The sequence below is a fragment of the Danio rerio genome, chromosome 24 (assembly GCF_052040795.2).
Source record: "Danio rerio strain M-AB ecotype USA chromosome 24, GRCz13ab, whole genome shotgun sequence".
NCBI lineage: Eukaryota > Metazoa > Chordata > Actinopteri > Cypriniformes > Danionidae > Danio > Danio rerio.
The window spans coordinates 2,335,001-2,357,500 of record NC_141044.1 but is presented as its reverse complement, the minus strand read 5'-3'; the positions used below and the strand labels follow the sequence as shown (position 1 = coordinate 2,357,500).

At 31.6% G+C, this 22,500-nt stretch overlaps 2 protein-coding genes across 5 annotated transcripts in view; one reads left to right on the top strand and one right to left on the bottom strand.

Annotated features, from left to right (window-relative positions):
* Positions 1–3,499, bottom strand: part of znf271 (zinc finger protein 271) — a 27,465-nt gene extending 23,966 nt beyond the window's left edge. The window contains exon 1 of one of the 2 annotated variants that reach the window (XM_087309014.1): positions 3,139–3,499. In XM_087309014.1, the coding sequence (XP_087165140.1) occupies positions 3,139–3,141 (3 nt within the window). In that variant the 5' untranslated portion in view covers positions 3,142–3,499. The remainder of the gene's footprint in view (positions 1–3,138) is intronic. The other variant, XM_087309016.1, reaches the window with a different exon arrangement.
* Positions 1–22,500, top strand: part of cul2 (cullin 2) — a 59,783-nt gene that overhangs the window by 26,367 nt on the left and 10,916 nt on the right. The window contains exons 1-11 of one of the 3 annotated variants that reach the window (XM_087309018.1): positions 3,763–3,921; positions 8,479–8,618; positions 9,223–9,325; positions 10,936–11,030; positions 12,809–12,914; positions 13,953–14,035; positions 15,239–15,335; positions 15,865–15,975; positions 17,953–18,115; positions 18,759–18,883; positions 20,403–20,510. In XM_087309018.1, the coding sequence (XP_087165144.1) occupies positions 8,500–8,618; positions 9,223–9,325; positions 10,936–11,030; positions 12,809–12,914; positions 13,953–14,035; positions 15,239–15,335; positions 15,865–15,975; positions 17,953–18,115; positions 18,759–18,883; positions 20,403–20,510 (1,110 nt within the window). In that variant the 5' untranslated portion in view covers positions 3,763–3,921; positions 8,479–8,499. Of the gene's footprint in view, positions 1–3,762; positions 4,049–8,478; positions 8,619–9,222; positions 9,326–10,935; positions 11,031–12,808; positions 12,915–13,952; positions 14,036–15,238; positions 15,336–15,864; positions 15,976–17,952; positions 18,116–18,758; positions 18,884–20,402; positions 20,511–22,500 lie in introns of those variants that run through there. The other 2 variants (XM_087309019.1, XM_087309017.1) reach the window with 2 other exon arrangements.

Sequence of the window (22,500 nt, the reverse complement as noted above, 5' to 3'; positions counted from 1 at the left end):
TTTTCCTTACTAATAAGGTAAAGGAAATATCTTTTAAATTATTGCATAACATTCACCCTGTCAAACTTCTTAAAGAAAAGATTTGCATCAGACTTTGATATTAATTGTTCTTTTTGTCAGATTAACGCTGAAACTCTTCCTCACTTATTTTTGTCAGCCGATTCAAATGTTATCACTTGATTAAATAGTCGTTATCAGCTGATACCTGATAGATGTGAGCCAGTAGGGGCCTTCTGCGCCTACTAGTAGGCTCTAGTTTTCTTGTGCATATTTCAGGTTTATTTATATTTTTTTTGTCAAATGTAATTCATTCATTTTCTTTTCGGCTTAGTCCCTTTATTTAACAGGGGTCGCCACTGTGGAATGAACCGCCAACTTATCCAGCATATGTTTTACACAGCGAATGCCCTTCCAGCTGCAACCCATTACTGGGAAACACGCATACACTCTTATTCACACACATACACAACGGACAATTTAGCTTACCCAATTCCCCTATAGCGCACGTGTTTGGACTTGTGAAGGAAACCAGCGCACCAAGAGGTAATTACATTATTATAATGGTGTCAAACTCAGTTCCTGGAGGGCCGCTGCTCAGCACAGTTTAGTTTCAACCCTAATTAAGCACACCACAGTAATTGAGCCCTTCAAGCTTCTTTGAACCCTACAGGTAAGTGTGTTGGAGGGCTGCAACTAAACTGTGCAGAGCTGCGGCCCTCTAGGAACTGGAATTGACACAAATGTATGAATGAATAAAAGTGTATGCCAAAGAAAGTGTGTTGTGTCCAATTTGTTAGTCTGTTCAGTCCTGTAACCAAGATATCAATCATATTGAAATTAACATGTAAAACGTACATCTGCAACTAACTTTTTCCATTGCAGTCTTAACTATTGCATTTGGACAAAGTCAAATATAGGATAAACTTGCTTTAGAATGTAGTGCAAGTACAATATCTGTTGTAAATAACGCTCAAAGAATGAGTAAAAAGTAGATTTTTTAGACAAGTACTTAAGAGTATTGAGTATTACACTGTGAAAAGCTGATGCATAATATGTGGATGTGTGTAAACGTAACATTCTGTAGTGCATCTTCTTATTGCTCAGCAGGCACACAACATCATAATACGTTAATGTTCGGTTAGATTTAGGTCATGACACAAGGTGGCCAAAATTCAATGTCTAGCCAGCATCTAAGGACAACATTATTTTGATGTCCAATAATGACGTCAAATGATTGTTGATTTTAGGTTGTGTTAGAAAGTGAAAATAATCCAACATCAAGCCAACATCTTAAACCAACGTCACACTGATGTCAAATACTGACATTTATTTATCAGGTATGGCAAGCGAAATCGTCTGATAGACGTTATAATGGTAACATCCACACAACGTCAAGCTGTAACATCATTAGACTTTAATATTTGGTTGATTTTAGGTTGGATGTTGACGTCAGCTTGACCTTGGGTTTTGACGTCAAACCGATTTTCATTTCCAAACAAAATGCAACGTCCCCATGACATCAGTACAACATCAATCTAACGTCATGTTGATGTGCTGTGCCTGCTGGGTGTTTAAGGCTATTTCAGTCACCATACTGTAAACATCCGTCATCCTCTCATCAGTGACATCTGAACAGTCTCTGGGTCAATGCGTGTAAAGATTTTGGACATCTTCTTAGGCACTTTTAATACTTCAAAACAGTTTGCTGCAATTAGAAAGCACCCATGTCTTGAGGTAGTTCATTATTATGTGATTTACCTTCTATGTGTGATTTTATTGGACAGGAATCACAGGATTGATTTTTTCTAATTAGGCCTGGGCCGGTGTAAGATTCTGATGGTATGATAAGTTTGGATATAAATATCAGGGTTTCACGTTAATGTGCTCACTGCTCTAAATATATTATTTTTAAATGCCTGGGTAAAAAACAAACACTTTTTTCCCTTTTGAAGACAGTATATTTTATTTTGAGAAGCATTTTAAATATTTTGGAGCAGTAAACATGTCAGGCTAAATGAATTATTGACTTCTGCTGTCTACATTTGTTTCAAAAACAAATTACAATTAAAGTTTTTACTATTTAAAACAGCATATTTCTGCTGGAGACACGGTTGTCCTAAAAAGACAAACAAAACAAAAAAGTAACAAAAAAATCGCACACATACCTTAGGAACGATATTGCAGAAAACTTTGACGGTTTTAAAACCTTGACTTTTCTAAACCGTGGTATACCTTGAAAACTGTTATTATCCCATTCCTATTTCTAATCCTCGTAGACAGGAAATAATAAAGCAGTGACTGCAGGTTAAAGGAAAGTAGTGGAGTACCGATACAGCTATAAAAATGTACTCATGAGAAAGTTAAAGTACACATTTTTAAAACTGCTTAGTAAATTAATTTTTTTCTTAATTAAATTTCTGAGAAAAACTGCTCAATTACAGGAGTTTGGGTTAATTTGTTACTTAACATCACTGTATATGATATCTGATATGTGATATATCTTTATATACTGTTAAAGTCAGAATTATTAGGCCCCCTTTTTTTTTTATATTTCCCAAATTATGTTTAACAGGAAAAGGAAATATTCACAGTATGTCTGATAATATTTTTTCTTCTGGAGAAAGTCTTATTTGTTTTATTTTGGCTAGAATAAAAGCAGTTTTTAATTTATTAAAAGCCATTTAAGGACAAAATTATCACCCCCTTTAAGCTATATATTTTTTCTATAGTCTACAGAACAAACCATCGTTATACAATAACTTACCCTAGTTAGCCTTTAAATGTCACTTTAAGCTGTATAGAAGTGTCTTAAAGAATATCTAGTCTAATATTATTCACCGTCATCTCGACAAAGATAAAATAAATCAGTTATAGGAAGCGAGTTAATAAAACTATTATGTTTATAAATGTGCTGAAGAAATCTGCTCTCCGTTTAACAGAAATTGGGAAAACAAATAAACAGGGAAGTAATAATTCTGGGAAGCTAATAATTTTGACTTCAACTGTAATATATATGGTTTATCTTAATTAAAGGAAAACTGTTACATCTAATTAAGCATTAATTAACCATATTGTACGAATTAAATATTCAAAAATAAATAAATACATAGCCTGATATACCATAATACAATTTCTTACCATTTTAAGCTGTCTTCATTCCAAAGGCACATGCTTTGTGGCTTAATCCTATATTTTAGTGTTATTTTTATTTAATAATGGATTCTATTTGTGCCACCTTTCATTTGAAACTACCATAAAGTCCGAGTAAACGCACCTTAAACACTTAATTTTATTTTCGATTTGTTATTTTTTGTTCTTTTGAAAATCTGAAATGTCATTTAGCAACACACGAACGCTATACATACATAAAAAGTCGCGTCTTAATAAACAAAAGTATTAAAATGATCGTTATTGCCCACGGCAACATCAAGTACAACCATAATGCGTTCGACTATTTATTGACTGCATAATGCCATCTCATCTAAACACCTCTTCTGTCACGATTTATGTCCGCAGACAGCTGCCGTACTTTTCAGCCATACCATCACTAAAAAGGGGAGTCGTATAAAAATCGCGATGCAATATTACCATTATTTCCCGAACAACACATCACATTCACACGTATCTCTTCAATCCACTATGAAACACTGATTTAATAAAAGTATAGGATATATAAAAGTTTACAATACCATCGTAGATTAAGACTCGATCTTCAACCCCCCTCCAGCTGATGCAGTGGTGCAGTCTGTGAGAGGCAATGGCAGAGGTGTAGAGGGAGAGAGAGAAACCAAGCGTCTTGACAGCTTCTCTTCAAACCCGCACCTGTTAAAAAACTGACCCGAAGACAGCAGCTCCAGAGCCCGCACACCTGAGCCCGGACCCCCCGAGACCTGCAGCTCCGCAGGGCTTTCTCAATCTCAGGTGTGTGTGTTGAGTGTGTGTGTATGTGAATGAGCGGCGCTCCGGCTAGCAGAGACGTTAGCAAGAGCTGCTCCATAAACACTCGAGTAATGCTGGAAACACTCCGCGATCTCTGAGAAACACAAACGTACGTGTTTGTTTACAACTATACACTGCTGTTACTCATTAATACGAGTTTATAGTAGATGGTCAGTGTGTGTTTTGTGCTATCATGTCATGGATATGTGAAACTAGGCCTCTGCAGTTTTGGGGGTGACTTATTTAGAGCAAGTGTTAGTGATGTTGATTTGGGTGTCTATGGATGGATATATATTTGCAGAGGAGGTGATTTGTAAACTATTATGCAGTTTGACAGCTTTAGTGGATGTTGACAGTGAGATTTTGATGCTTTCATGTGAGCTGATCTTGTCTGATCTGGCTTTATTCAGTTCATCTTTATTTGTATAACACTTTTCTCAGTAATTATCATTATAAAGCAGCTTTACTGAAGGTTATTGATGTACTGTTATAGTACTTGTTACATTTTCAAGTCAGCATGTGTGATTTTTAGGATTAGCAGTAGTTTTTATTTAGTTATAATATTTATGTTTTGCTTTCATTTCACTTTTAGGTTGAGTAATTTATTTAAATGCTTCATTCATTTTGATATTGAGGTATAAGTTGGTTTTATATTCGCAAGGTTTTTTTAACAACTTGTGACAAGGTCCCTATATATATATATATATATTTTTTTTACCACACTACTCTGAGCATTCGGTCTGAAATCACACATAAATAAGACTTTAAAACATAATTTAGCTCTAATTAATGAATTGACTGAGCATTATTGTGCTTTAATAGTCGTTGGCTGCTAATATGATTTCACTATTTAGAATATGCAATGAATGCCTTTCTGAAATTATCTTAAGGAGAAATTCAGAACGTGCGAATACAAAACCAAATATATGTCAATTTTGGTTTTATTTCAGTAGATTACCCAAAACTGAGTATTCGAGAGGTGATTTTATAGTTAATCAAGTGGTTTGACAGCTTTAGTGGATGTTGACAGTGAGATTTTGATGCTTTCATGTGAGCTGATCTTGTCTGATCTGGCTTTATTATCCAGTTCATCTTTATTTGTATAGTGCTTTTTTCAGTAATTATCATTATAAAGCAGCTTTACTGAAGGTTATTGATGTATTATTATAGTATTTGTTACATTTTTGAATCAGCTTGTGTGATTTTTAGGATTGGCAGTAGTTTTTATTTAGTTATAATAATTCTGTTTTGCTTTCATTTCAGTTTTAGGTTAATTTTTGAGGCGATTTATAGATTATCAAGTGGTTTGACAGCTTTAGTGGATGTTGACAGTGAGATTTTTATGCTTTCAAGTGAGCTGATCTTGTCTGATCTGGCTTTATTATTCAGTTCAATTCGTTTCAAGTTTTTTTATATAGCGTTTTTCACTGTAATTTCATCACAAAGCTGCTTTACTGAAGGTTACAAATTTATTTTTTGGTTTTCTGTGGGATCTAACAGTTCTGAGCTACAGCAAATAGTATAATAATAGATGAAATAAGTTTTCATAGTTTAAGTAATTAAATACAATTAATTTTAGTTTATTTACCATTAGAACCTCTTGGTTTAGGTTTGCTTAAATCATACACAGTCACAGGTGTTAAAAACACATCCAAATGAAAATCGTTCAGTCTATTAGTTAACAAAGTTAAACTTTGCGAGGACTCCACAAATCACATTTTAGAACTGCGAGTGAAAAAACACAAAAGAAATTTGTTGTTAAATTAATTTTAATAGAGACGCAACTGCCAGTCATTTTTACTTTCTTTTTTAAATTAGGGATTAATATTAGAGTAACCTAATAAAAATGTTTAGTTGGACACTGCACAGTACCACAGTAGTTAACTACAGTCCCACAATATAATTTATTATATTCATTGTTATTAATATTATTAAAATTAAGCCGTTAAATTGACAAAACGTAGAACCTTTTTGAATGTTTATTGTCATTTTTAAATCGCTAAAGCGCACTTTTACAATTGTGAAAAGAAATATCCCATTATGCAGCAGCAGTTTCAAGTTAGGACACTTAAAAATGCCTTTTGAGTTTAAAGATGATAGGCCTGCTACAGTGTTATAAATGAAATAGGTAAATAACACAGAGATAAGTTTGTTAACATATATACATGATGTACATTGTTTGGTGTTAAGTTTTTACAAAAACTTCCATAAATAAAGTAAAAAAATAAAAATAAATAAATGATTATAATAATAGGTATAGAGTGGATGAGTAAGTGGATTTGCCGCGGATCCACCTCTCACATGCCCTGCTGGTCGGCTGAATGACAATCTTTAGAAAATATGAAATTTAGGCTACACTGCTATTTGCTCATGCAAAATTAAACAAAAGAAAATATATTGTAGGCCTATTTTAACAGCTAAAATACAGTAAGCATATCAATTTTATTTTGATTGGTAAGTTCATGTCCCTAAAAATGAAAATATAACCTGAAAACAAATGATTAAAATGGGCTAAATAAATAAATAAATAAAATGACGGGTAGGCCTAATGGCTCATAGTGGCTTTTTTTTTTTTTTTTTTTTTTTTTTTTTAACAAATGTCAACCGGAAAATTTCACAAAAAAAAAAAAAAATCCAGTTATAACATATCGCATCATAACATAGCATGTATATTATATATATTATGCATTTTATCCATGCCAAAATGTAACTAATTATCAATGTAATAACTGTGAATTTCTTTCTCTTTTTTGAGGTATATGTAGACAGATTCTCTGTTTTGCTACACTAATGTCTTAAAATGCAACCCTAACACATTTAGCTACTATGTTTTCTAAATGATTTAACATATCCTAACACTAATAATGATTGATGAAGCATGATGACTCTGTTATGCTGATTTCTCTATATTTATTTACCGGTTATACGATTAAAATGCCTCCTCAGTTAGGACATCCTGTTCAAGGCAGCCATGCCTAGAAAGAGTACGCCCTAATTTAGATAAATTACTTTGGTAAATTTCATTTAATTCAGACCCCAACCCATATTTTTATTTTGCTTTAGATGAAATGTACTCACAGTTTTAGTAATAAAAGAAAGTACTTTAACTTCACCACAAACTATTTTACCATTGTTAACTCGTGACATTGTAATGGAGACATGTCTTTCTGGTTATTCAACTAAAGTAATATATTGGTCTTTCACTACACAACTATATTGAAGATCAGAAATCTAAATGTAATCATTCTGAAAAATATGAGTGGTAGAGTTGGTTACTGGTTTGATTTGCTCAACATTTTCAGATGATTAGCAGAGGAGATGCTAAGAAAACCTGTTTGGGAACAGTCAGTAGCTCTTTATGACTAGTTCAGTTTAAATTTAATTTGCTTGCTTGCACAAATGCAAAAAATAAGTAAATAAAAACACAATGTGTTATGTTATTTTATCAGTGGTGTGTACTGGGCTGTTGTTGGGCCTACTGCTATTTTACTATAATAGGAAGAAATTAAAACCCAAATATCATGAGGTCATAAAATGGTTTAAAAGAAGTCATAGAGGATATAATTTGTCATTTCTGTTTGTTTCAAGTCAGTCTGTTCAGTTTGAAAATGATGGTTTATTGATAAACTGTTTTAGTATTTGTTATTTTTAGTATTATTCCTGTCTTTTATTTAACCCTTGTGTGCTGTTGGGGATGTTTTCATCTACTCTGGGGTGATTTTGAGGCTTAATTTGCCCACAGCTTTCTCTCGTGCTTCAAATGTGATGATTTTTGGTGACAAATCTTATTTTGAGAACATATTTTGGGAAAATGCTTTGAACATTTTTCAAAGACTGAACAATAAATTTACTCTGGGCAAATTGACTGCACTTTCATTATGTTAGGGGCTGTTTTTGCCCCATTGGCTTCCATTATAATCACATTTTTTGATTGCAAAGCCATGACAGCATCAGCATCATGCATTCTCATCATTTTCCCTATTGGGAAGAGACTAAATTTGTTTTTTGTTTTTTACTGTTTATCACCAGTTGCAGTGCAAAAAAAAAAAAAAAAAAAGTAGTTTCTTGCTTTTATATTAAACATAGTGTGTGTGTGTGTGAGTGAGAATTGATATGTCTGAGAACATCAAAATAAGCAAAATAAGTGTATTTCTGCACACACACTATAATCTGCTGTTTTACTCCATTGAACTCCATATAAAAGCCAGAAACCTATCTAAAGCCAGGCCTATCTAAAGGGTTATGCTGATGATCAATAGTAGTAATTTGACCTCTTCCAAACAGGGAAAACCATCAACAATCAACAATGCATGATTAAATGCAATGGATACAATCCAAAAAATGTGATTATAATGAAAGTCAATGGGGCAAAATCAGCCACTAACATAACCAAAGGGTAGTCAATTAGAACAATACACAGAAGGGTAAAGTTTTTTGTTCATTTTCTATTGATTAATAGTCACAGGACTAATAGGATAGCTTTACAAATAATTCATTATAATTAATTTACATCTGCTTTTCCATGTCTTTTCTGTGCAGTTGAAACAAAAGCCACACACCATGTCCTTAAAGCCGCGGGTGGTGGATTTCGACGAGACGTGGAACAAGCTCCTAACGACAATCAGAGCGGTTGTGATGCTCGATTATGTGGAGAGAGCAACCTGGAACGACCGCTTCTCGTATCCTAAACTGAATTACAGCTCTGTCACAGACACATCTATACGGGTGTGGAGATGTGCAATGACACAACTGCTTCCTCTTTCTTCTTCCTTTTTAGGTTTCTTGTAATTCAATTGTTTAACCTTTTTTAAATGTGATATTTTTCAATATTTTATATCAGCTACACTACAGCTCTTTTATTTCTCTGATTGACAGAAATCGATACTTTCATTAGTGCATTACAATGATCAGAATTTCATATTAAAAGGATAGTTAACCAATAAAATAGCGAACTACGTTCCTTTAAACGTGTAATTAATTATAGTTAGGCCCACACAGAATCTGTGCGTGCAGAGCTCCTCAGATTTATGCAGATTTTCAGCCCATTTTTGAGTCTATTTATTTAGTTGTATGTAAATGTGTGCAAATTTATATCTTTTCAGTTTTTAAATTAATTTCAGTGATATTATTGACTAATATGAAAACGTTCATATGATTTATATGACAACATTTTATTGCATTTCTGATTGAATGTGAGAAGGCTTAGTGAACATGCTGTAACAAACATTATGCATTATAAAAACAACATTTCCTCTGTTCAAATCTCCTCAACACGGTCTTCAGTGACATATATGCGCTGTGTGTTGCGTATCCAGAGCCTTTAGGAGAGAAACTGTACACTGAGACGAAGGTGTTTCTGGAGAATCACGTCCGTCAGTTGTTCAAGGTAAGAGTTTGCAGTATTTAGTTTTTCTGTGATTGTATGTTGTGATATCAATGCAATGTAACTAGATGAGTTGAGCGAGTTTGATTTTCACTAAGAGATTTTGTAGCAGAGTGAATTGTGCATAAAATACATACATTAAAAAAATGACTCTAAGATGGATAAATGCAATAAAGGTAGTGATGCATATAAAACAAACAGTGCTTTATGGTTTTGTGGGGAGTAGAGAATCAGGTACAGGTACTTAAGGAATCAAATGTAAAATAGCAATGTCTGTTATCTTTATAATATGAATAATTCAATAAAATTAACGTTTATTAGTTCCAAAATATGTCATTTCATGTGTCTGAATAATTTATTCCTTTGAAATGCTCACAGAAATGCTTGAGTTTATATGAAAGACATTTGTAATTATAATTTTTTTGAGACCAGGCGTGAGCAGACTGTTTATACCAGATGCCGCATTGGTCACTCTAGTTTGACACATTTCAGAGAATAATGTTTTACCAACTTGTAAACCACTGTCGAGCCTCTCTCACTGTAAAACAAATCTTATTAGACTGTAAAATTATAAATGTTCTGGACAGGTGTTTAATTCTTTTGGATGTTTTTAAAAATCCATCATAATGTAAAGTTATTTAACACAATTTAAACAAATATTATACATGATGTTTTTTTTTATTCTGTATAATTTAATGTTATTTATTTATATTTATTTTTACATTTATTTGAATATTTTTTTTATTTAATTATATATATATATATATATATATATATATATATATATATATATATATATATATATACATATATATATATATATATATATATATATATATATATATATATATATATATATATATATATATATATATATAAATTTTGTCTTTTTGTATTTTATTATTATTTTTTTATTAATTTATTAATTCATTTTTATTGAATAAATTTGATTGATTTTTATCTGTTTATCTATTCTGTATTATGTCGGTTTCACATTATTATTCATAGATTGAGTTTTCTTATCCTATGAGAAGACCCTGCTCCTGAATTATTCATGACTGCACATGCTTTTTGATGACAGACCCATACAGACAGTCCTGCCAAGCTGTGAGACCACGGCAGCACACAGCACTCAATATTTAGTGTTAATTTTATTTAAAGTATTTTATTAATTTTGTCTTTTTGTATTTTAGATTTTTTATTTATTTTATTTATTTATTTTTATTTATTTATTTATTTATTTTTTATTCTGTATCATTGAGATCTGTAATTATTATCATAGTCGTCATTATCTGTATCATAGACATTATGTAACATGTTTTTATCTATATTAATCTTACAATGAAATAGCCAGGACTTGCTTATATGGTAACAAACAAACAAACTTCTTAAAAACAAGAGCTACTGATTAACTTTTCTCTATAGTTAAGCTTTTGCAGTGACTCCACAAATCATATGTGTTTATAACCCTGGTTCTGGTCAGATATAATCCTGACTCCACATTGACCGTCCTGCGCTGTGACTCCTTTAGATGTGTGATGTATTGTGCAGCCCCAGTCATTACATTTAACTTTTGGATGTCCTGCATTAATCATTGTGATCGTGTCTTCTAGAGAGTGCTGGAGTCTGAGGAGAAGGTTTTGGTGATGTATCACAGATACTGGGAGGAATACAGCAAAGGCGCTGAGTACATGGATTGCTTATACAGGTACGTTCAGCTTGCACAGGGAGTTGCTGTGCATGCTTTATTTTTTTAGTGTTATAATTCTCAAAGGGCTGCAAAAAAAGTGCATCATAAAAATTATTGTGCGTCTGATCTTAATGTTACGGTCTGTTTTTACAAAAGCATGGTCATTTAAAAACCTTTTATGCAAAAATCACTTTTATAAGGGGTTTAAACAGTTGTGTGGCAGCAGTGTGTGAATATAACCAGCTTCTAATAGTAAATATTAATACATTGTATTGTTTATAATCACACTTGATCAAAACAGTCTGCAGAAACACTTTGAGAGGGGGAGAGCTCCGCCCACTGGTGACCCTCTCTACCTCATTAGCACAGGACGTTAGTCTTTTTTATGAATCTGCCACTATGCTGACACACAGCCATTTGGAGCCCAATCTCATTTGAATTTAAAGCGACAGTCACCAAAATGGTACAATTATAATCAAATCCTAAAAGGGGCAGTTTCAGAGAGTTATAAAACATTTTTTTTTGCTGTATTTTGAGTTGAAACTTCACATACACATTATAGGGACATTAGATGCACATTTTACATTAAAAAGGGGCATAATAGGTCTCCTTTAAGCACTTGAAAACTGTCATAGATGTACCAGTGCTCTGGAGTATTCGTTAAAGCTCTATGTGCATTTTAAAGGTCCTTTCAAAGAGAATGCATAAGTCATTATTAACAACCAATCAGAGAACTCCGTAAAATGTGACATCATTGGGTGTTAATAAAGAGCTCATAACGGATAGACAGGATTGTTTTTGTGATGTATTTCCCAGCACTGTTGGATCCATTTAAAATATGTTTTTGTTAATATTGCGTCACACTTAACGCAGCTCAAACAAATAAATATATATATTTAAAAAAGGATTAAAATAAAAAATAAAAGAATCAATTAAGATTTTATTTATAGTTTTAATGAATAATTAAAAATAAAAAACTCTGGAATTATTTATTTTGTCTTTGCCGTGATGACAGTGAATAATATCTTGCTAATTATTTTGCAAGATATTAGTATTCAGCTTAAAGAGCAATTGAGACATGAAGAGAGGGCGGGGCATATTGTAGCCCCTCCCCTTTAAAGAAAAACAGCCAATAGCATTATGTTTTCTCACAGCTCTGCCAGTGAGAGTGGTTGAGCTCAAGTACATCAAATGAAAAGTAAACTAGAAGGGGGCGGGGCATGTCAGACACTACAGAGCATTTGATTGGTCAGAAGTTTTGATGAGAATCTGAAGTATGAGGTGATGGCAAAAACATTGTTGATCCATTTAGGTGGAAGTGACAAACTGCAAACTTTGGATGTTAATATTTTCTAAAAACAAATTGTGTTACTGTTTTGGAGCACACTGCATTATAGCTATCCTTAAAACTAACATACGGATACTAACATCTAAATAAACGTTAATTTAATTTCACAGGACCTTTAAAGTTGTTCGAAAAAGAATAGAAGATCTATCTTGGAGAACCTGCTGTAAATGTACCCCTATTTCTAGTATCATCCATATATTTGTATTGAAATTCTGCTTTGCATAAGTGTTTCTGATTATCATGGTTCTGGTATTGTTCTGGCTTTGGTCAGTTTCTGCTTGATTTGGCTGGCCTGAACCCCATTTCTGTCCCACAGCTCTTGGTCAGCTGAGAAAACAAGCAGCTATTGAACTCGCGTCACCCCTAGCTTTGTTGTGCATCAACATACGCATATTCATCTACCAAAGTAACAAGTGCTTCCCCTAATGAGTGTTTCTTTTTACTGCAGGTACCTGAACACACAGTTTATTAAGAAGAACAAACTGACCGAAGCAGACCTGCAGTACGGATATGGAGGAGTGGACATGAATGAGCCCCTGATGGAGATCGGCGAGGTTTGCATGGTTTAACTAGACACTTAAGCGCTTTGTGTTTATGTTAAGACAGAGGCTGTTAGAATATTCAATAGCAAATTAACATGTGAACTGGAAGTTTCTGAGACTTTAATTGCAATATATTGAGGTGCTTATAACTGAAGCTGACTGAAGGCTTTTATCTGCATCATTCCCTCATAGCAAACCTAATAGTAAGCATAGTTTTTATTTATTTATTTATTTTTATTTATACATTTTAAATGTATTTATTTATATAGTTTTGTTTTATTTATTTATTTATTTATTTTTATTTATACTTTTTAAATGTGTTTATTTATATAGTTTTATTTATTTTTTTTAATACATTTTAAATGTAATTATTTATATAGTTTTATTTATTTATTTTTATTTATACATTTTAAATGTATTTATTTATATAGTTTTGTTTTATTAATTAATTAATTTATTTATTTTAGTTATACATTTTAAATGTATTTATTTATACAGTTTTGTTTTATTTATTTATTTTATTTATACATTTTAAATGTATTTATCTAAATAGTTTTGTTTTCTTTATTTATTTATTTAAATATTTTTGTTTTATTTATTTATTTTTAATGTATACATTTTAAAGTTATTTATTTATATAGTTTTGTTGTTTTATTTTAATTTATTCTTTTTTTAATCAAAAATAGTGCTATAAAATACTATAGTAAATACTACAGTGTTTTTAATTCATGCTTTAGTCAAGTACCTTAGGTTGTTGTGGTCTTACTATGGTAATGTGACAGCTATAGTAATCTAAAGAAATAAACCAATAATGTTTATAAAACTATGGGGTATCTAATGCTAAAATACACCACAGTTTACCATAAAAACTAAAGTCTACCGCAGTATATAATACAATTTATTAATGCACTGTAGGTTATTCTACACTTTGCTGCAGCATGCATTAGCAAAGAATTGTACATGCTATGATATATATACAGTAATACAGTTGGTATAAGTTTAAAAAGCTGTGATGTTTTATAAGTGTGTGTGTGTCTGTGTCTTTTTTAGCTTGCACTGGACATGTGGCGGAAGTTAATGATTGAACCCCTTCAACCGATGCTGATCGGGAAGCTTCTGAAAGAGATCAAAAAGTAGGTGCATTTGCAGCTTATTAATTATTATTTTTTTTAATATTACTTGTTTTTTCTACCCAGATTTGTTTTAGAGTCATCCCATTTTCAAACAAATTAAATTTGAATTCAGCTTGATTTTATTTAATTTGCATACATGTTTATTTTGTTTATTTTATTGGATTTTAGACCGCGTTAACCTTAAACACTTTTATATTTATTTAAATTCAATTATTTTAGCAGTTACTAAAAGCAAAATACAGTAAATAAGTGATTACGGTTATTTACTTCAACCCGATTTGTTTGTTTTTTAAGTCATTGGATGTCTTGTTTTAATGACCAATTTACAATACTTTAATTCTATTTATTCTTTTTTACATAAAAAAGAAGTTAAACAACATTTTTTAAATTAACATTTTAAATACATCATATGTTAATTATATTTTCCATATAAATTACACTATTTATTTTGACTTTATATAATATTATTTATTATAATTATACATTTTTTAATTATCTATTTTATCTTTTAAAATCAATTAAAATGTTATTTTGTTGTACTTTTTTAAAAATCTGTTAGTTTATTATTTTTTTTTTTTAGGATTTAGCCCTGCTTCAAACAAGATATAGTGAACCACGCATAATCAATTAAACTGTAAACAGCAAACATTGATCAGCAATTAATCATTAACATCTCGAATAGAGTAAAACTGTGCTTCATCAACAGAAATCAAACTGCAATTGCTTAATCATGTAGTTTATGCACATAGAGAATTAGTTCTCTTATTTTATATGCACTTGAAGTGCTATAATAAAATCACAAGCTCCACATTTATGTTTTTTTTTTTAAACTGTTTTGCCAAATTGCTTGTTGTTTTTGCTGAGTATTATTGCAACTACAGGTATGGTGTACAGGTTTGTTTTTACAAACTACAGCAAAATGTAATAAATGTGGCAAATCTTTTGTATCATACACACTTTCTGTAAACACCTTTGTATATGTTTATGCACTGCAGTGGTTATAATGCATAAATGTTATTTTTGTTGAGTATTACAGCAATTATAGGTATGCTATACAGGTTTGTTATAAATATAGGCCCTAAATCTTTTGTATCATACACACTTTCTGCAAACACCTCCTCTGTGCTGTGTATTTAATGTACTGCAGTGATTATGGTGCATAAATATTCAGATTGCTCCAGTCTCTTGCTGTTGTGTTTATAGTGACCGATGCGGGGAGGACCCGAATCAGAAAGTAATCCATGGGGTTATCAACTCCTTTGTTCATGTTGAACAGTACAAGAAAAAGTTTCCTCTAAAGGTAAGTTTTTTCACTATTTGTAACTCTTTTCTTCATTATTATGTACATGTGTAAAGCAAAATATTAATAATATGTCATATTTTATGTAAATATATAAAAAAATGTCAAATATTTTGCCTTTTTTGTCATTTTAAAATATGAATTATCAAACTTTTAATCTGCAAAGAATGCATTTAAATGGCTTTAGTAATGTTACAATTAAAATAGAGTTATTAAAATGAACTAAAACCATTTTTATGAGCTGAAATAAAGTTAAATTGAAATAAGATAAAATATATCTAAAAATTTAACTTATTTGCTTTAATTTTAACTGTTCAACAAAGAAACATATTTGCTATTTTAACTTGATTCTCTAAAAAATACTGCTGATCAGTGTTTCTATTACTGATATAAAATAATAATAATAATATTTAAATAATAATACTAATATTATTAATAATTGGTTAATTAGTGACTAACATCAATTGGTTTAATGAGTAAAAAAAGCCTCTGATTTGAAAGCTTCACCCTATTCTTTTCTTTATCGCAGTTTTATCAGGAAATCTTCGAGGGTCCGTTCCTGACGAAAACCGGCGAGTATTACAAACAGGAAGCCTCCAATCTGCTGCAGGAGTCTAACTGCTCCCAATATATGGAGAAGGTGAGATGCGTTTCATTTAGTTTACTTTATTTAGTTTACTTCAGTAAATACAGCCTGAAGAAAACAGAAACGGTTAAATAAAATATTCAATAAAAAAAGTAGTTGACAGTCATGTATGTTACTTATATGAATATAAGATACAAAAGAATAAGTTACAGTGGGGGAATTAAGTATTGAACGAACACGTCACCATTTTTCTCAGAAAACATATTTCTAAAGGTGATGTTGACTTGAAATTTTGCACTGGATGGTGAAAATCCGTAAGTGGAAAGCAAACAAATCTAATTAGTTTATAAATTATGCATAATGAAATGAAATGATACAGGGAAAAAGTATTGAACACATAAGGAAAGGGAGGTGTAGGTCAGCAGTGAAAGCCCAGACAGCAGCTGAAATCTCTCAGTAGTTCTTCAGCAAGCCTCTGCCCTTCCTCTGTAAATGAATATCAGCTGCTTCAGTCCAACATCTACATTAGCAGGAGGATGAAGATGAAATCAGGGTGGACATTTCAGCAAGACAATGATCCAAAACACTGACAAGGAGACTCTCAGATGCTTTCAGAGAAAGACAATCAAGCTGTAGAATGTCCCAGCCTATCACCTGATCTCAATTCAATAGAAAATACAAAATAAAGCTCAGATTTGTCAGACGAGACCCACAGAAGCATCAAGACTTTTACACTCTGTTGAAGTCTGTGAAAATCTCACATCTGAGTAATGCATGAGACTTTACTTTATTTAAGTTGCCATCACCAAAAAAAAGCCTTTAATATAAAGTAATAAATACATTTTAGTAGTACAGCTCTTTCTCCTTGTGTCATTCCATTATTACACATAACTCAGTTTTCTGATTTGTTTTGTTTTATTTTTATGCTTGTATTGTTTGGGTTTTTACCAAAATCTGGTTCAATTCCATGTCAACATCTCCTTTAGAAATACTATTCCCAGAAAAAAACAATGACTCGCTCAATGCTTATTTTCCGCGCTGTAATTAAAGATTCAGTGTAAAATCATTTATAGGTTTTTTTGGTCTAGTTTTTTGTAGCTTTTCTCTGGTCATTTATTCCAGCTAACTTGTCACTGATTTATATTTACCTATTTATGGGTTTCCATTACCTTTCAAACTGTGCAAATTAAAAATAGAGAGCCTGAGAGCCCAAATCCATCTGCAAAGCCCCTGAGCTGGTGGGTAATCACCAGCATGCATTAACACACTCTTTCCCTTGCAGCTGTATACATGTCACATCAAGTCCCATATATCATAAAAATATTTACATGTAAATGACGTTGTTTTTTTTAAAGTTATTCGAAAAGGAATATTAGCAAAACTGCACTGAAACTGTTTTTTTAACAATGGGGTATATGCCGAAGCATGCTATTAGGACTTTTAATTTGCCAGTAACCTGGGTTAAGCGCTTTCGGTGAACTGAATGCCATTGCAAAATCAGCGCGTTTAAGGTCTGTTTTCTTCTAAAATCAGCAATATCCACTGGCTGAGTGATATCCGATATAAAGTGGGTCTCAGATTGTACAAGAAGCACTGCATTAAATTACATTTCCCCCCGCCATGTCTTTAAAATATAAACATTTATTTGACCCCAGTTTATTCAATAGAGCTTCTGCGCTAGCCTGCCGATTGTGACGGGCGCGTGTGAGTAAACGGCTTTTTGTCTCGTTTTACGCTTGAGCAACTAAATAAATGCCCGAGTCTGTTTAACTGAATGTATTTTAACTGCCTTACAACATCGATGCTGTTGAAGGTATCGTATAAAATGGAAAAAAACTAACAATAACAGCTCACCAGAAGTTTATCCGCATGGGAACAACACTTGCTCGGCATATAGCCTATTGTTTTATTTACAGGTCACACAGTGCACAGAACTGTCATATGATCATGCTTTAAAAATGTGGCACATCCACATCATTTGTGCAAGTTTGTAATAGAAATGTTGTGTATGTGTTGTGTTTTGTGACACAGGTTTTGGGCAGGTTGAAAGATGAGGAGGTGAGATGTCGGAAGTATCTTCACCCCAGCTCTTACTCCAAAGTCATCCATGAATGTCAGCAGAGGATGGTGGCCGATCACCTGCAGTTCCTGCACGGAGAGTGTCAAAATATCATCCGGCAGGAGAAGAGAGACGGTCAGCACTCCATACACTCACACACACTGCCAATGCTCACGTATCGCTTATGGCTTGATGTTTGTCATTTCTATTATTTATTAATAAATTGAATTTATGTAATTATCCATTGTTTAATTCTCGTTGTTTTGACTCAGATTAGGTAAGAAGAACTGAGCTCTTGCCATATTTTACTACCATTTCATTCAGTCATTCGGCTTAGTCCCTTTATTAATCTGGGGTCGCCACAGTGGAATGAACCGCCAACTTATCCACCACTTTTTTACGCAGCGGATGCCCTTCCAGCCACAACCCATCACTGGGAAACACCCACACACTCATTCACACACATACACTACGGACAGTTTAGCCTACCCAATTCACCTGTACCGCATGTCTTTGGACTGTGGGGGAAACCGGAGCACTCGGAGGAAACCCACGCAAACACGGAGAGAACATGCAAACTCCACACAGAAATGCCAACTGACCCAGCCAGGGCTCGAACCAGTGACCTTCTTGCTGTGAGGCGACAGCACTACCTACTGCACCACCGCTTCGTTCTTATTACCATTTTCTAAACTATATTAACTTAACCTTGATACTTTGAGAAGTGTTGATGGTGTCTGAATAAGTGTTAGCATCCTGATGGTCTGTGTGTTTTCAGACATGGCGAACATGTACACTCTCCTGCGGGCCGTGTCCAGTGGTTTACCGCACATGATCCAGGAGCTGCAGGTCCACATCCACGACGAGGGGATCAGAGCCACCATTAACCTCTCTCAGGAAAACGTACGTCTGAATCTGTGCATGAGACTGAAAACTGCTTTATTTGACTCTTGCCTTAAAGGGAGACTGTTATGCAAAAATCACTTTTATAAGGGGTGTGTGAATACAGGCAACAGTGTGTGAATGTAACAAGTTTTTAAGTTCAATTCAATTCAATTCAGCTTTATTTGTACAGCGCTTTTACAATGTAGATTGTGTCAAAGCAGCTTCACATAAATGGTCATAGTAACTAGAACAGTGTGGTTCAGGTTTTAGTGTTTAAGTTCAGTTCAGTTTAGCTCAGTTCAGTGTGATTTAATCATTACTGAGAGTTCAAACACTGAAGAGCCAATTCATCGATGCGTAGCACTACCAATCCTGAACAATGCGAGGCAGTGGAGACAGCGGAGAGGGAAAAAAACTTCACCTTCAAAAACTTCAAGTGTAGAAATGAAATTATTTTATTATTTATTAGTCTGCAGAAACACTTTGATTGACATTCTCCTTTTGTGCAAGTCATCAGAGGGGGAAAGCCCCGCCCACTAGTGACCATCTCTCCCTTGTTAGCACAGGACATTAGTCTTGTTTTTGAATCTGCCACTATGCTGACGCACAGGCATTTGTAGCTCCGCCCTCTTTTGAAAAGATCTCATTTGAATATAAAGTGACCGTCTGTTACACTCCAAGTCTAGGGGAAAACAACATGGGGATAATAAACGGAAAAAACAAATGTGTTGTGGTGGTGGATTTTCCAAACAAAACAAAAACTGAATACAAAAGATCCCCTTTGGTCGACAACCAAACTCGGTCACTCAGTTGAGAGTATATGACTAGATTTATTATAGAAAAAAAGTAGTAAATATAAATGAGCATCTCTTCAGGGTGGCCACAGGCCAAAATAACAAACGAAAGAATCTGCAAAGTAAATGAACTAAATTACCTATAAATATTTAAAGAAAATTACTGGAAGCTCACCTTTCTCTCTAAACATAAGCATAGTCAAAAGTAATCAAATAAATAGGCAGGCCTCCCCTACAAGCTCAAACTCTCAAAAAAGAAGTTGAACGCATGAACAATGGTACAAAATTGTATGTTGGTTGTCAGCCGGAGGGGTAATGGAAATCCAGGAGCTCCACTCCCAGCAACGGTCGCAGCACAAATGAGCTCGAACCCTGCCGGAAGCTTTTTTATATACAGGCCTCCGAGACCAACAGCCAATCAGAGCATGAATCACACCGAAATTAGAGCCTATGGGATAACAGAAAAAACAGCAAGAAGGCGGAACAAAGAAAAGACATGCAATACACAATAAAAATAAATAAATAAATAAATTTTAGTTGTAACACCATCACTGAAATGTTATAATTAGGATGAAAGCCTAAAATGGGTCAGTTTTAAATAGTTATAAAACATTATCTGTGTGATATTTTGAGCTGAAACCTCATGTACAAGTCTTGGGACATCAGAGGCTTATTTTATATATTTGTTAGAACAGGCATAATAGGTCTCCTTCAATGCTTTTCTTCTGCTCTCTGTCCTGCAGATGCCAACACTGTTCGTGGAGTCGGTGTTAGAGGTTCATAGTAAATTTGTCCAGTTGATTAACACAGTATTGAATGGGGACCAACACTTCATGAGTGCACTTGATAAGGTAGATATCTATCTATCCATCTATCCATCTATCTATCCATCTATCTATCTATCTATCTATCTATCTATCTATCTATCTATCTATCTATCTATCTATCTATCTATCTATCTATCTATCTATCTATCTATCTATCTATCTATCTATCTATCTATCTATATCTATCCATCTATCCATCCATCCATCCATCCATCCATCCATGTCTGTTAATCACATTTATAAAAGATTGTGTAATAGAATATGATGCTGTATTGACTGTAAAACTGAATTTTTTTTTAAATAATTCAAATGCAATTATATAAAATAATAATTAATAAACTAATGCATAATAATGAATAAATTTAACATTATAATTATATAATTGACAGCAAAAATACAACAAATATAGTAAGTATTTATTAAAATACTAGTACTAATATAGTATTTACTTAAAATATTAAGTATTTTTTATAATATACGTACAAGTGTGTGTGTGTGTGTGTGTGTGTGATTGTATTTGTGTGAAAATATGCAAATTATATATATATATATATATATATATATATATATATATATATATATAGTTATAAAAATAATACAATATATTTAAATAAATAAAAGGCAGTGTTCTTTAAAACATTAATTTTTAGAAATAATAAAAGGATGTTATCAAAGCGGTTATTTGAGAAATTGTTTAATATGATAATGAATTGGCATAATTCAGTTATGGTTAGGGCCAGCTAGATTCTGCCCACATTTTTCACTATTTCTGTGGAGAATTTTGTAAAAGTCTGCGGATTTATGCAGAATTATTTTAGTAGTATCATAACTAAAAACTGAACATGTGAAATAAAAAATAACATACATTATTTTATTTAATGTTTACAATGCAAATGCAATCAGATCCACTTATTTGGTAAACAAAGCAAGTATCATAATACATCTCCTAAGACTGAAAATATTTCTTTACAAACTGCACTGTAAATAAATCTTATGAACAATTAAATATTAGTATTAATATATTAAAATAGTATTAGTGAAATTAATTAAACTGATTAAATATAAATATGCACACATTTACACAAGTAAATACATAAACTCAATAATGGGCAAAACATTTGCAGATTTTTGCACGCACAGATTCCGTGTGGGCCTAGTTATGGTATGAAAAACTCAGTACTTTTGAAAAGTGCATTGTGATATAATATAATAATATAATATAATATAATATAATATAATATAATATAATATAATATAATATAATATAATATAATATAATATAATATAATATAATATAATGTAATATAATGTAATTTAATATAAAATAAAATTATATAATGTAATATAATATAATGTAATATAATATAATATAATATAATATAATATAATATAATATAATATAATATAATATAATATAATATAATATAATGTAATATAAAATAATGTAATATAAAATAATGTAATATAAAATAATATAATATAATATAATATAATATAATATAATATAATATGATATAATATAATATAATATGATATAATATAATATAATATAAAATAATATAATGTAATATAATATAATATAATATAATATAATATAATGTAATTTAATATAAAATAAAATTATATAATGTAATATCATATAAAATAATATAATATAATGTAATAAAAAATAATATAATATAATATGATATAATATAATATAATATAATATAATGTAATATAAAATAATGTAATATAAAATAATATAATGTAATATAATATAATATAATGTAATATAAAATAATATAATATAATATAATATAATATAATATAATATAATATAATATAATATAATATAATATAATATAATATAAAATAATATAATATAATGTAATATAAAATAATATAATGTAATATAATATAATATAATTTAATATAATGTAATATAATGTAATTTACTTGCCATCCATGCCCTTTATAAATTCACCTATAAATACTAATGTACAAATTAAAAAACAACATGAATTTAATTATT